General features: G+C 34.9%; 1 protein-coding gene across 13 annotated transcripts in view; it reads left to right on the plus strand.

Moving 5' to 3' along the window:
- Positions 1-14,673, plus strand: part of LMO7 (LIM domain 7) — a 252,651-nt gene that overhangs the window by 217,086 nt on the left and 20,892 nt on the right. For 6 of the 13 annotated variants that reach the window (XM_043992291.1, XM_043992290.1, XM_043992296.1 and 3 more), the window contains 9 exons: positions 3,267-3,384; positions 4,624-4,785; positions 5,872-6,059; positions 7,117-7,177; positions 9,759-9,815; positions 11,717-11,742; positions 12,066-12,170; positions 13,042-13,134; positions 13,564-14,036. In XM_043992291.1, coding sequence (XP_043848226.1) covers positions 3,267-3,384; positions 4,624-4,785; positions 5,872-6,059; positions 7,117-7,177; positions 9,759-9,815; positions 11,717-11,742; positions 12,066-12,170; positions 13,042-13,134; positions 13,564-14,036 — 1,283 coding nt within the window. The remainder of the gene's footprint in view (positions 1-3,266; positions 3,385-4,623; positions 4,786-5,871; positions 6,060-7,116; positions 7,178-9,758; positions 9,816-11,716; positions 11,743-12,065; positions 12,171-13,041; positions 13,135-13,563; positions 14,037-14,673) is intronic. The other 7 variants (XM_043992293.1, XM_043992294.1, XM_043992302.1 and 4 more) reach the window with 3 other exon arrangements.

The raw sequence follows: 14,673 nt of genomic DNA on the forward strand, positions 1-14,673 counted from the left end.
AATCAGGAATTGAGTTTATGGCTACTATTTCAAAACTTTCCTTTATCATATTTTCAAACATAAGCCAATTCAACCTCTTTTGCAGGATAATTTTAAGTATAAAATTATTGCTTTTGACCTGTATTTGTTGCACAAATGGGCACTCCCATGGCTTCTGAGTGCTTAGGGTGAATACTTGGCTAATAAGTGAATCCCAAGGGGCAGCTAGGTGGTGTAGTGGATAAAGCACTGGTTGTGGATTTAGGAGTACCTGAGTTCAAATCCAGCCTCAGACACTTTGACACTTACTAGCCGTGTGACTCTGGGCAAATGACTTAACCCCCATAGCTTCACCAAAAAAAAGTGAATCCCAATTTGGAGAAATATGATCAGTTTTACAGTGTTGATTTATAGATCATGACAAAAATCTGATGTTTTATATCCTACTGTAAAAGAAAAAAGTTAACAATGAAAAAATTTTTAAAAGGAGTACTTATTCCTTTGGAGTTCTGCCCCTTCTTTATCCTTAACCTTCCCTTCCCTTAAGTCAATAATTAAGATCTTTAGCCTTGCCCATTCTTTGATCAGAGGCAAAAAATAATGAAGTAATGATTTTTCTTCTCATGGAGCTTTTTTTTTGTTTTTTTTTTGTTTTGTTTTGTTTTGGTTTTTTTTTTTGTTTTTGCGGGGCAATGGGGGTTAAGTGACTTGCCCAGGGTCACACAGCTAGTAAGTGTCAAGTGTCTGAGGTCAGATTTGAACTCAGGTACTCCTGAATCCAGGGCCAGTGCTTTATCCACTGCACCACTTAGCTGCCCCTCTCATGGAGCTTTTAAGGAAATACCTAGTGGTATATTTTTGGGGGGTGGGAGAGAAATAACCTTTCCTGGTTCTTGTAATGAGCAATTTATACATGAACTTAATAATAGAATTTTAGAGACCATCCTATCAATTTCTCTCATTTTATAGATAGGATACTGAAGTCCAGAATAAAATAACTTGATCAAGGCCATAAAAGCTAGTAAGGGACAGGGCTCAATCTAGATCCCAAGTCTTTTTATCTACCACCCCCTCAACTGGATCCATTTTTCTTACCTTTATATTTCATTGATCTTCATTTAAAAAAACACTAATGATATAATAATAGCACAGTTTGAGGTTTGCTAAGCACTTTACAAATATTATCCTATTTGATTCTAATGACAACTCGGTGAGGTAGGTACTATTGTTATTCCCATTTTACAGATGTGGAAAGTGAGTTGAAGAGCACCCATATGACTTACCTAGCATCACAGAGCTAATAAGTATCTGAAGCAGGATTTGAAGCCATATCTTCCTGACTCCAAACTCAGAACTCAGCCCACTATACCACCTATCTGTCAGTAGCTGTTCTCCATTTTCTTCAATGTTTCTGTTAGAGGCCTATCAGTCTTTTTCATTAAAATCTCCCAAAAGAGATTTTACAACCTTCTCAGCTGACAGTCCATCAGCACATAATCCATCTGTTCAGGAAGTTCCTCATGTTTTCCCCAAATTCCTCCTTATGTGGGTTAAGCTCATTCCTTTTCATCTTCCCTTTGGTGCCAATAGATATTGGCCACTAACCACCATGAACAAAGTATCCTTTCATGTATTTTAAAACTGTTCATTAAATCCCACCTCCTCTTCTGCCCCCAGTCTCCTTCTTTTCCTCTCCCAGCTAAATAACCTCAATTAGAACCTTGAAAATCAAACCTAGCATTTAATTCTTTGGCTTTAGATAGCATCAAGTTCTGTAGTTTTGTTGGCTTTTTAATTATTATTTCAATTGGCAAGGGTGGTAAAGACAGAAAGAAATCAACATTTACTGATTTCCCATTTTCATCGACTCATCACTAATTTCAGTATCCCATGGTTTGGGGTTAAGGAATAGTACTGATGAATAACTTCTCTTTTTAGCAGGATTTTATTAGTCTTCAGCCTTATGAATATGATGATGATTATTTTTTAATAATGATTCACATGTATGTAGCACTTTTACACAGTGCCTATCTCACACCAAACCTGTTGGTAGCAAAGATAACAAGTGTTTTATAAGATTTCTTGTTTCAAATTTTTCTCCCTCCCTCCCCTCCCTCCCCCTCTCCCCAAGACAGCAAGTAATCTGATATAGGTTATATATGTAGAATCACATTAAACATATTTCGTCATTAGTTATGTAATGAGAGAAGAATCAGAGCAAAAAAGGAAAAACCTCAAAAAAGAAAAACAACTACAACAAAAACAATAGAAATAGTAGATAACAAGTGTTATTATCGTAACTTTTACAGATATGGAAACTGAGCATAGATCCTAAATGATTTGTCTATAAAGTCACATAGCTAATGAGTGGTAACATGAAGGTTCTAACTCAAAATCCAGCATACTTTCTTAACACCAAATCCTACTGTAGTAATAGTGTTCAAGGTATTCTTTGATATGATGGGACCTCCAATGCATTTGATAACCTTTGTTAGACTGGACCATATCCTAGGGAGTTGGATATGCACAGTTGACTCCCTGATTCATGAATGGCTTTAAATATCTTTGTTTCCTTTGCTTGAGGAATGTGTGCTATGTTTTCCAAAGATCCTGTTAGAGTAAAACTTTTTGAAGTTGCTCACGACCAGTTTTTATTAGATGTATGAAAGAAATACCATTATTCATCTTTGAAGTATTGAGGATACTATTGGGAACAAATATATAAATCCTCTCCAAATGCATGTACCACGTTAAGTGGAGTATGTCATTAATTTGCATAGCCACCTTCCAAAAGATTTATACTATTTCATAAATACAATTCCAATGTATCTGAATATATCCATTTTAAGTAGGGTTCCCTAGGCTTATGAATGGGGAAATTTAGGCAGAGGGTATTGTCATTTAGAAAAGGTAGTTCTTGGTCTCTATCTTAACTGCTAAACTAATGAATTTAGGTAGTGAATTGGATTTAGGCAAAAAGCAAGATTTTTAATCTTTCCTTTGTCAGTGAAAATATTATAGATATTGGGAAGAAACTCTCTTGCATTATCTTTGGGCATAAAAGAGAAGTGCACTGATATCTGAGCCAGATATATAGTTATAATAAATGAACAAACAAGAAGATTTTACCTAGTTTATGGAAGAAACAGAAAATTCTTTTCCTAGTTATTTTCTCCTAAGATAATTAAAGTGTGTTCTGTAAGTCTCCTTATTTACTTAGTAGATGGACTTTCCTCATGTAGATGCCAAATGACACTTGATCTCATCGTGTCATGTTTCATTTTCAGGATCAGTTCAGTGATATGAGAATCATTATGACCCACAGCCCTGGGAACAGTGATGCTGACTTTGGGTTTACAGTGAGATGGGATTTTTCTGGAATCGTCGTGCAGTCAGTTGAAGAAGGTAAATTTCCAATTTAGCCTTACTATGAACTTTATTCTTAGGTAGTATTTACAATGGGTATAAACAAAGGTACTGAAATGAATTGAGCGTCAGAGAAGAAGACAGTACATACATGAAAAAAAAAGTGCAACAGTGAAGAGAAAAAACAATATTCTCTTGGTCTTACAATGTATTAGTTTTCAGAACTGAATGCTCTCACTTTTCTATCTCCCCCTTGTCCTATTCAGATGTTTTTTTCTTTTAGATTCCCTTAAATTTTTATCATTTGAAAAAAATTATAATTTGAAGATTTATGTTTGCCTGATGCTTTTGAAATTTTATATTCTGAAGTACTAATGAAAGAACAATTGAAGACTCAGGAAGTATTTTTGCTAACTCAATTCCATGTTTTTCCTACCTACATATATTTTAAATTATATAATTTGTGGGTACTTGGAATAAATGTAGGTCTAACTATTGTGTCCCCACAAATACTTGAGAGTTCCCCAATAAAGAATGCCTTCCTTGCCTGCATTTTGTACCCCCTCCTCTTGCCCAATGGTTCTTTTGGACCTGTCTAGCTGGAGTAGAGGAGGACCTTTGTAAAAAGTTGTCTGAACACTGAACTAACCCTCATTAGGTTTGAATGAAGTTGATAATATGCATTTTTTGCGGGGAGGACTGGGGTAGGAGGAGAAGAGTTATTTATTGTTCCAGTGAGCATTGGTAAAAAATATTGATGCAGTCTTTTAATTTTCTAAAGTAATTTTAATGAGAGGCAATAATTTTAATTATTAGAGAACATTACTCTTAAGTGGATACATTAATCTTGTCTAGTTCTGGCATGATTTTGGCAGTAGAGTTTGAAACCAGTCTTGCATGTTTCAGAATTTTTCCATTCTGAAATGACTTTTAAAAGTCATTATCTACTACAGTGTTTCAATGAAAGGCGATTTTTAATTGACCACTTATGTTTTTTTGTGAATATCATTTAAAATTGTTTTTTAATGAAGATATTTACTCAAAATTGGAACATTCTATCATAATTCACACTAAAATTTTCATTTCATTTTTAATTTATTGACTTTTTAATACAGTTTTGTTTTGTCAATCTTTTTGTGTTTGCATATATTTTACTTGAGCAATGATTAATGGAAACTAGCACAATAATTATGCTTTTTCCCCCCTGAAATGAATATGCTGTCTGACTAAAAAAAATTGATCATTCAAACTGTGTTAATTTTATTTTGAATTTTTTAGGTAGCCCAGCAGCATTATCTCAGCTACAGGTAGATGATGAAATTATTGCTGTTAACAACACCAAGTTTTCAAATAAGGACACAGATAAGTGGGAAGAGATCATGGCTAATGCACGAGAAACTGGAAACCTAATTGTAGATGTCAGACGTTATGGAAAAAATGGTGAGTTAGTTGTTATACGTATGATGTGTGCTATGTGTGTGTATGCACATATGTGCTGGTATTTGGTCTTTGGTTGAGGGTCTTGACTTACTACAGTAACATTTTTGCAAAAGGTGCTTTATGGTAATGTGAAAAAATTTGAATGTTGTCTTTAGTGTATTGTCTATAAACCTCTTCACTAACAAACCTACTGAAACTTATCATATCTAAGACCTAGTATAGACATTCTACCATGAGTTCATGTACTGAAGGACTTTGTATTTGAAGTTCTTCAGTAATTACTTATCAAGTGTTGAATAATACATTTTTCATTATTTTACACATTTTAGTTTTCAGTCTGTAAAGGAAAGCAGGGTAGGTTATATTCCTATTGTTGATTCTTAAGAAATATGTGAGTATTTTTTGTTACCATTCACAACTGTAATAATAATTTAGTGGATACATGATCTCATCAATGTAGTCACTCCTTCCAGTATTACATAGTGGAACTCATCCACCCTTTCTCATTATGTATGACTTTTTAATCTTTATCTTCCCGTGTATTCTTCATAAGGAACTTCCAAGGTTCTAGAGCCCTTCCTCTGGTCTTTTAAAATTACTTGTGTACCAGATCTTTGTAGTTGTAGTAGTAGTAGTAGCAGCAGTAGTCCTCATAGTAGTTGTTGTTGTAACTGACATTTTGTGTAGCATGTTAAGGTTTATGGGATATTTCATTTACATGATCTCATTTGATTATCTCCATTTTGAGGAGGATGAATTACCTAGTCTCATCTCACTCCCAGCTATGACCAATTTTCATTGATGACAATTTCAGCACTTATTATTAAACCTTGGCGTATGGTATATTTCAGTAAATTTGCTTGTATGTTTTGGGACTTGCTTATGTTTTTTTTTTAATTTAACCCTCTCTTTTTGGGGAAGGTGGTCTGCTTATGAAAGCCCTAACACATTACTCTGCTTCCTTCCTGATTTGTTTCTCTGCTTTGTGTTTGCATTTTGTCCTTTTTGAATGTATTGTTAGTAATGTTGTTCTTTCCACTTTGACATTTACCTATACTCATTCCTTGATCTCGATGTGCCAATCAGACTGGGGCAAAGACCAACCTTCCCTGCCATTTATACGGCACAAAACCCTCAATCTCACCAGTATGGCTACCAAAATTATAGGTTCACCTGAAACTAAGTGGATCGATGCAACTTCTGGAGTTTACAATTCAGACAAGGCTTCAAACCTTTCAATAAAGAGTGATTTCTCCGAAAGCCTTCAAAATTCTGTAAGTTTGATTTTTGAGAAGTGGGAAGTGGTTATATCATGGGAAACTCCATCAGGAATTAGAGAAGTTAGAGATTGGGACTGGAAAGGGTGTTGGTTTTGTGTTTAGCCAAATGATCATGTCTTTTATTTACTGTTATAGGAATGTTATGCAGTGGTAAATTTGGTAAATTAAAATTTAGGGATGCTTGCAGTATTATGTGAATTATATGATGGTTTTGCATTGCATAAAAATCCAGAAGCTTCCAGAACTGAGTTGCTATGTGTTTCCCATCAACCCTTCAACTTTCCTATATACACATGTATGAGAGTCATGTTAAGGAGAGTTTTAGAATATGATGTTTTCTATTGTATGCTCTTTGATTGCAGCTAGATTGAAAGAAAATGTTAAAGAATGTTTGCAATTGAAAGTTCCGTAAAACACTTACTGGTTTTATGCAGGGTATGTTTACAGATATAGCAACATTTCATGTCTTTTTACATGTGAGGTAAAAGTGAGAATTGCAATTATGCTTTTAAAAGATAATTTTATGAGAAATTTAATTCTTGAAGCAGTTTTCAAAAATAAAAGAACATGTAGGATCTAGATGTTTCATTTAAATGGAAATATTCCTTTAAATATGCATTTAACTTTGTTTTGAGAACATTATTATAATCTTTCTGGGACATTCCTCCTTAGAAATATTTAGCTATCCATCTGTGTTGTGAGAAAATAAAGCATATATATATACATATACATATATATATTTACCTTAATTATTAATACAAATCAATGAACTGGAATAGTAATTATTTTCATGTTTCCTGGGGAATTATGACTGGTTTACCTTAAAACCATCAACTCTTGTAGCTAGTCATTAATCCTTAAGCAAATGTCATAGAATACTGAAACATATTCAAGATTCAACTGCATTTAATAACCTGCATTAATAGCCTGCCAAGTTTACCTCTTTGGAAAATGTTTTCACTTAATAGGAATCACAATGTTAACTTGCTTCATGCATTATTAAAACCCATTTGGAGAAAATAACATGAACTGCCCTCTCTCTCCTTTGCAGAATATTGAAACAAAAGGAATGAATGGCATAAGTGGCGAAAACAGCTCTATTGAACTCAAAGGTAAATGCTCATGGTATCATGGATCTCTAGGAAGGGAGCAGGTGTAGTACTCAGATTCTATTGTAAAAATTAATAACTTTGAGTGAAATAAAAACTGATCTACTGCAAGCTGAAACTAAAAGGGTAGGAGTACCCAGATCTGATTACAACCAGGTGGACTGGAGCTCAATTCCACTAAGTGCTGCATAGCTTTAGAATGCTTCTTGGAGCATTGGCAGCAAGGTCTGGATCTCCATATGCTAGTTGTGACATTTTCTGAGTAGAAGGGAAAAGAAAGATTAAGAAACTTAGTCCCTGCTCTAGCTGAGCTAAAATAAATACTTAGTCTAGATTTTGAAAAGGAGTCATGAATCAATCTCTCTCTCTCTCTCTCTCTCTCTCTCTCTCTCTCTCTCTCTCTCTCTCTTTCTCTCAAGTACAGTGGTACTTTATAGTAGAGGGGCAAGTAGGTAGTATATTGGATAGAGTGCTAGGCCTGGAGTCAGGAAGACTCATCTTCATTGAGTTCAAATCTGGACTCAGACACTTACTAGCTGTGTGATCCTGGGCAAGTCACTTAACCCTGTTTGCCTCAGTTTCCTCATCTATAAAATGAGCTGAAGAAAGAAATGGCAAGCCACTGTACTATCTTTGCCAAAAACCCCCAAATAGGGTGACAAAAAGTTGGACATGTTTGAAGCAATAGAACAATATTTTGTAATAGAATATAAAAAGGAAGAACTTAGTTGTGCATTTTGCCTGCTTTGGTGACTGTTTCTGAACTGGGCCTATTTAGTGATATTAGAAGTTCTGTCAGCATTTACTGGTAGTGGAAACAACTTCATTTGATGAAACAGATGACCTGTGTTTTAGGGCAGCTGGGTTACATAGTATAAAGGCTGCTGGACTTGGAGTCAGAAAGACTTGAGTCTATATCCTGCCTCAGATACTTAGATGTGTAACCCTGGGCAAGTCACTTAACTTCACTCAACCTCAGTTTTTTCATCTGTAAAATGGAAATAATAATAGCATCTGCCTTCCAGGGTTGTTTGGGACATCAAATGAGATAACATGGAAAGTCAGTCAGCCAATCAATTAACATTTAGTGTCTGCTATCTATTAGATACTGTGTTAATGGATATAAACAAAGGCATAAACAAATAAGCAAACACATATGTAAATTGTTTAAATTGTAAAGCAATCTAAACCACCCCACACACACACACAAATAGTTCCTGCTATCCAGAAGCTTACAGTCCAAAGAGGGAGACAATATATTAAAAACCATGTACAAACAAGAATACAGAATATACTGGAGATGGTCTGAGAGGAAATGTGCGGGTCTGAACATTTTGCAGAAATTCACAAATTAACAACATCTTTCCCTTTTCTTCTATGTTGCCTTTTTAAAAATTGCTTTGGATAGATATTTCTATAGTTTTGAGTTTTTATATTGCATACAGTATTTGAAGAGCTTTTTAATAAAAATAATTTCCTTTATGTTCATGATTCTGTCAGGGTTAGGCCTCACATTGCTGGATTTTTGCTGTTTAATGAATCTCTAGGGAGTTGTGCACAACTTTAAGATTCATGTGGAGAAAGAACCAAAACCTTTGATTAGTAAATTAGTATCAAGTGACAATATTATCTGCATTCTTTTGGATTGATCCAGGTGGAATAGTTTTTAGCCCTAGATCATGCAAAAAATCAATGGGAGATACTAGAATACAATCTACTCTACTTGTTCTGTGAATTGATTAGTCCTTTTTATCATCACATCTGTAAGATCTTGAAATTGGATCTAGACTTTCTAGAAACACTGATATGTTTTCAGGAGAATTTAATTTAATTTTTTTTCATTTATTTTCACATTCCAACTTCCTCTCTCCTACAATTTAGAGATCAACTCTCATTCCTGGCATTTCTATAAGGTTGCTTTCCTCTTCCTTCTTATTTTTGCTATAGTAGATAGAGTACACAAAGATGGTTCTGTTATTAATAGTGGCTCTTGTATAATGAGTATACATCAATGCACAGTAGTTTTTTTTTTAATGAGATTTCTCTCAACAATACACACAGCAAATCAATATGGATGGAAAACAGGAACGTTTTAAATTGGGTATTATGTACTTTGACTGCCATAACTGAAGCCATGTTATATCCCTCTGCTAAAATGTGTTCCTGGATCAGTTGACTACTTTTACTAATTTGAATGCTAAGTAACATACTAAAAACATCTGTGTATGTGCATTAAAGAATTCCATATCCTCCATCCTGCCTTCAGTTTTTGTGTGTGTGGTATTAACCATAAATTCGAAAGGCGTGACTGCCTCATGAGGCAGGAAGCTCCTCATCACTGAAGGCATTAAAGCAGAGGCTACTTGTCCGTGAAGTGGTAGAGATGATTTACATGTCTCTAGGGAGTGGGACAAGATCAATCATTCAACAAGCATTTCTTAAATGCTTACTGTGTGCAAGATGACCTCAATGGTTTCGTCCAGATGTGTAGATTTTATGAAATGTCATTTGTTTTCCATGGGTTATAGATGAAAATGAGTAAGACATGGTATTGATTAAAATTTTTTTTTCATTTTTCAACTAGCATCTGAACCTATTTCTTTGAAAAACTTAAAAAGGCGATCACAATTTTTTGAACAAGGTAAACCACACAGCTAACAATTCATGTACCTTCATGAAATTGTTCCCACTATATTTTCTTTCTAACTGGTCTGTGGTGCTGGGTACTAAGCCTCTTCAAGATCATTTGTTGTCATTATGACCAAACAACATAATCCATTTCCATTCTTTTCCCAGGGTCATCAGGTTTTTCTTACAGTTCATGGGTCTACCTTTGTGGTAATGGGTCTTTGTGTGTCCTTTTAGTACCTGTAAAACTTTTTTCCCTCCTAAACTGAAATGCTGTTAAAATAAAAAAATAAAAACACACTTCTTTCCACTGGATAACAGTAAGAAATGAGGAACTTTGTTCAAGCTTGGCTGCTCCCTGTATAATGCATACTGTTAGATTACACCAACATACACTTGATTCTAAAGGGTTTTTGATAGAGATATGTTTTTGTTTTGGAGATAGGTTCTTTAACATTAAAGATCAGGTTTGTTTCGAGGGACTTTTTACCCAAAGGACAGTCATGGAAGGGATTGTTGTTTGTATGCTGCCCTGTTAATTTGGAAGTGATTTAAAATAGCTCAATTATGGAAGCAGGAAGAATGGGAGTCAGAGTTCTTGAAAGGTACTTGATGTTGGTGTAGTCCCATGGAGCTGCTGCCTTTTGTTGTGCTCTCTGCATGCTGTATTTTTCACATTTTTGTATTTGTCTAATACTTTCCTTTGATAACTGTCATGTCTCAACTTTGTGTTGTCTATGAGAACTTAAAAATAAGAGCCAGCATCTGAAATGTGGTGGTGCATTCAAAGTAGGATGTGCCGCTGCTTTCTAATGTTACTGCTTCTTACTTTTAAGAGTATTGAAATATTGACAAACTAGCTTGATGACAATTTGTAATTTTTCTTGGTTTGAACATATTAAGTATTAAAATTGATCATTCATTTCTTCTCCAGTGCATTTTAAGCTTCCTTCTTGACATATATAAATAAAGCAATTCAAGCAACTTTTATCATTGCTTCTCTATGTGTAAATTGTATTTGTGCTCTCACCTTAGTGTGTTTGATTCTTTTGCTAAAATCCAGTGTTTCTAAAGACAAGTAATTTGAAACATTGTACTTCTTACCCCAACTGGCAGGATAAAGAAACTAACTCTTTCCCCATTCTAGTTTTGCCATACTTTTCTCTAACAGACATTTTTCAGAGGAGATGATTTTTCAAGATTTTGAAACAGTTTTGTTTTAATGTAACAAGTTGTAAAAGTCTGTTAATTCATTTAGTAACAGCTGATTTCTTAGAAAACATAAAATACAGGTTTTGGAATGTTTTCTCTCATTTTTATCAGCATAGAATTTATATATAGCTTTTTTTTCTAACCAAGAGATTACAAAGAACAAAATAAAGAATATAACTTTATATTTCATTGCAAGAGGAATAGTAAATGAAACATTCACTCTATAGTGAGTATCCTTATAGTGGTTATGTCTTAGTTGTAAAATGAAATTTAAATCAATGCAAGCACATAAAACATTACTTTTATTGCAATATTCCATATATCTGAGAATTTGTGTTGGCTGGTTCTAGTTGAACCTTGAACGTTTTAGGTGCTGTGTTAAAAAAAAATCCAGCCTTAAGGCAAGCTATATCTATGAAAGAGAGAACACTGGAAACCTTCCCTATAAGTTCAGAAATATACCAACAACTCAAACTAAATAGTTGTTCCTAGGGACCAGGACTGCTTTTATCTTTTTTTTTTTCACTATCTTGAAACATAACTAGTCACTGATGGAACTCAGGAGTGACTAGGTTTAAAAAAAACTCCTCAATGTCACTTAAAAACAGAATATTGATGCATAAGGTACATAGTAATTTTGGGGGAGGGAAAATATTTTAGTAGTGAATTTCTAACTTAATGTTTTTTCCTATTATAATACAGGAAGTTCTGATTCTGTGGTACCTGATGTAAGTATTTATTTGTTGCATTTGAGTAGACAAAATGAAATTGGAGGGTGGGGTTGCTAATTTCTCTGCAAAAATATCTGTAATTCTTTGGTATAAGTTGCACGAGGTATTAGCAAACTATCTTTCTGGACTGAAAACATCAATGGTTTTAAAAACCATGAATTAAAAACTTTACAAAACATTTAGTATAGATTAAAGAAAAGTGGGGTTAGCTTATAAATTATATTGCATCTGTGTAGGTGAAGTTTAGTATTTCATGTATCCAAATTAATTCGATAAGTTATATATTTTTCCTTCCTACTGACTCTCTTGTGAAATATTAGCTACCAGTTCCAACCATCAATGCTCCAAGTCGCTGGGCTTGGGATCAAGAAGAAGAGAGGAAACGACAGGAGAAATGGCAGAAAGAACAGGAACGTTTGTTGCAGGTAAAGATGAATTATACAAATGATTAGAGCCTAAAAATTGTCTATTAATTGTTTTTTCCTGGCCAGTCTTACAGTGTATTCAAAGGCAATGTTAAAAAGAGATTATTTAAAAGGAAAAAAAGAAGGGTGACAAAGCTTAACTTTGGAAAAGAGATAATAAAATACACTCTCTTCATTGGAGAGGTGGGTGGCCATGGATGCAGAACATTGCATATATACTGGCAAATTCAGTGGATGTATTAGTTTTAGTGTTAGTTTTACACAGCTGTTCCCTTGCTCCCACCCCCATTTTCTCTTTTTTATTCTTTGTGACAAGGTATCCTTCAAGTTGAACAAGGGGAGAGCATTACATCTGGAAAATGATTCAAAATCAAAAGTTATCAATGAAAATGAGAGAATAAAAGAGAATCTTACTAAATCCATGATTGGTGAGAAGGTTTTATGCAGTCCAGCTTTTTTGGCTGTAGGAGGTGCTCTCCCTAAATATCCAGAGGAGTTCAGGTCATATATATTAAAAAAAAAAAGTCCATACTTAAATTCTGCTTGATCTTCCAGTGTTCATTGCATCCTGTCTGACAAAGTGGTCCTGTAATTTTTAAGTAGATAATTCTCAATCAATTTAAAGCAATGAACAATGAAAGGTGAAAAAAAATCTCAGTAATGTCTCTGTTTATTTTAATAGAAGCCAAGAAATTTGATATCTCTGGGTTTAATGTATGATAGGTTAAGTTTTAAAAGGAAGAACTCTACCAAATGGAACATTCCATGTAAAAGTTTAGGGTTGCTAGCAACAAGCGCTAACTTGAGAAGACACTAATTGAAGAATAAAAGCATCTTTTTTTAATGATTAACATTCTGCCTTTCTTGACAGGAAAAGTATCAACGTGAACAGGAAAAACTGAGGGAAGAGTGGCAGAAGGCCAAACAAGAGGCCGAGAAAGAGAACTCAAAGTACTTAGATGAGGTAGCGTTGCTGTACGCTTTTCTGTCCCTTCATTTCACTGATGTAATAGAGTTTAGGAAGAGATGTACTCTATTTGGTCAAAGATAGAATTTGATACACAGCCAATAATCTGCTTGATAGCCAATCTTTTCTTCTTCTAACTCCTTTGTAAATCGAGTAATAAAATAGCAGAAAGGTCTGCATCTTTAAAAAGTTACTTTAAAGGAATCTAAAATTATCCATCTTCTCTCTTTATTAGAGCTGAAGTATCCATGTGTTTTTGTGTGTCAGTGTTTTTCTTTTGATGTTTTTTTAAAGTAGTTACCAGCTCAAGGATAGGATGAACACCATCTAAAACAAATGCTAACAAATGTACGTCTTCTGTGTATATTGACACATGCACACACATGTATGTCTCTTTATATTCTTATTCTCTCCCCTTGTTTATAGGAACAGATGGCTTTAAACTCAAACAGCGCTTCTCTCACCTCGCGTGAGCCTACTCCTGCCAACTGGGAAACAAATTGGAGAGAAGAGATTTATCCTTCAAACAGAGAAAAAAACAGAGCAGAGGAGGAAGAAAGACTCCGTCATGAAGAACAAAAAAGGAAGTTAGAAGAACAACTTCTCATTGAGAAAGAGAGGAAAATAAAAGAACTGGAGGAAGAAGTGGAGCAGAAGCGGTGGGCAGAGATAGAAGAACAGAGGCGGCGGGCAGAGATAGAGGAACAGAGGCAGCGGGCAGAGATAGAGGAACAGAGGCGGCGGGCAGAGATAGAGGAACAGAGGCGGCGAGCAGAGATAGAGGAACAGAGGCGGTGGGCAGAGATAGAGGAGCAGAAGCTGCGAGCAGAGATAGAGGGGCAGAGATGGCGAGCAGAAAAAGAGAAAGAAACTTCAGTGCAGATATATCAGTATAAAAGGTTGGTGCCATAGCCAGAGTGCACTGGCATTTTTTTCTACTCGTCTGAATCAGACATATCTATTGTTAGCTTATGGTTGCAATTATAGGCCTGTTTATAGTCGGTAACACATAATTTGAAAATGACTTGTTTTGACTCAAGCACACAGCTGCCCCAGAATTCTATCAAGAAAGAGGATACCATCTCATTTATTTATGCTCTTGGACAAGGTTTTGTCTTTGTATCTCTGTCTGTGATTTCTCTCGTGGTAAACTCATCCAGTTCTATAGCTTCAACCATCAGCTCTTTGATGGTTTTCTTCTGAGCCTCAGACCCCCATTTTCATTTTTGGGGGGGCGGGGCAATGAGGGTTAAATGACTTGCCTAGGATCACACAGCTAGTAAGAGTCAAGTGTCTGAGGATGGATTTAAACAAAGGTCCTCCTGAATCCAGGGCCGGTATTTTATCCACTGCACTACCTAGCTGCCCCCCAGAGCCCTATTTTGACATAGATATGAAAATATCTCCATTTGAATGTCCCATTTTCACCTTAAAGTCAACATTTCCAAAGCCAAGTGCCTTGTCAGAAACTCTTTTTTGGTTTTTTAATTTATTTTTTATTTATTTTAAACATTCATTTAAAAAAATTGAGTTCTA

This window comes from Dromiciops gliroides, chromosome 3 (assembly GCF_019393635.1).
Source record: "Dromiciops gliroides isolate mDroGli1 chromosome 3, mDroGli1.pri, whole genome shotgun sequence".
In the NCBI taxonomy this organism is placed as follows: Eukaryota; Metazoa; Chordata; class Mammalia; order Microbiotheria; family Microbiotheriidae; genus Dromiciops; species Dromiciops gliroides.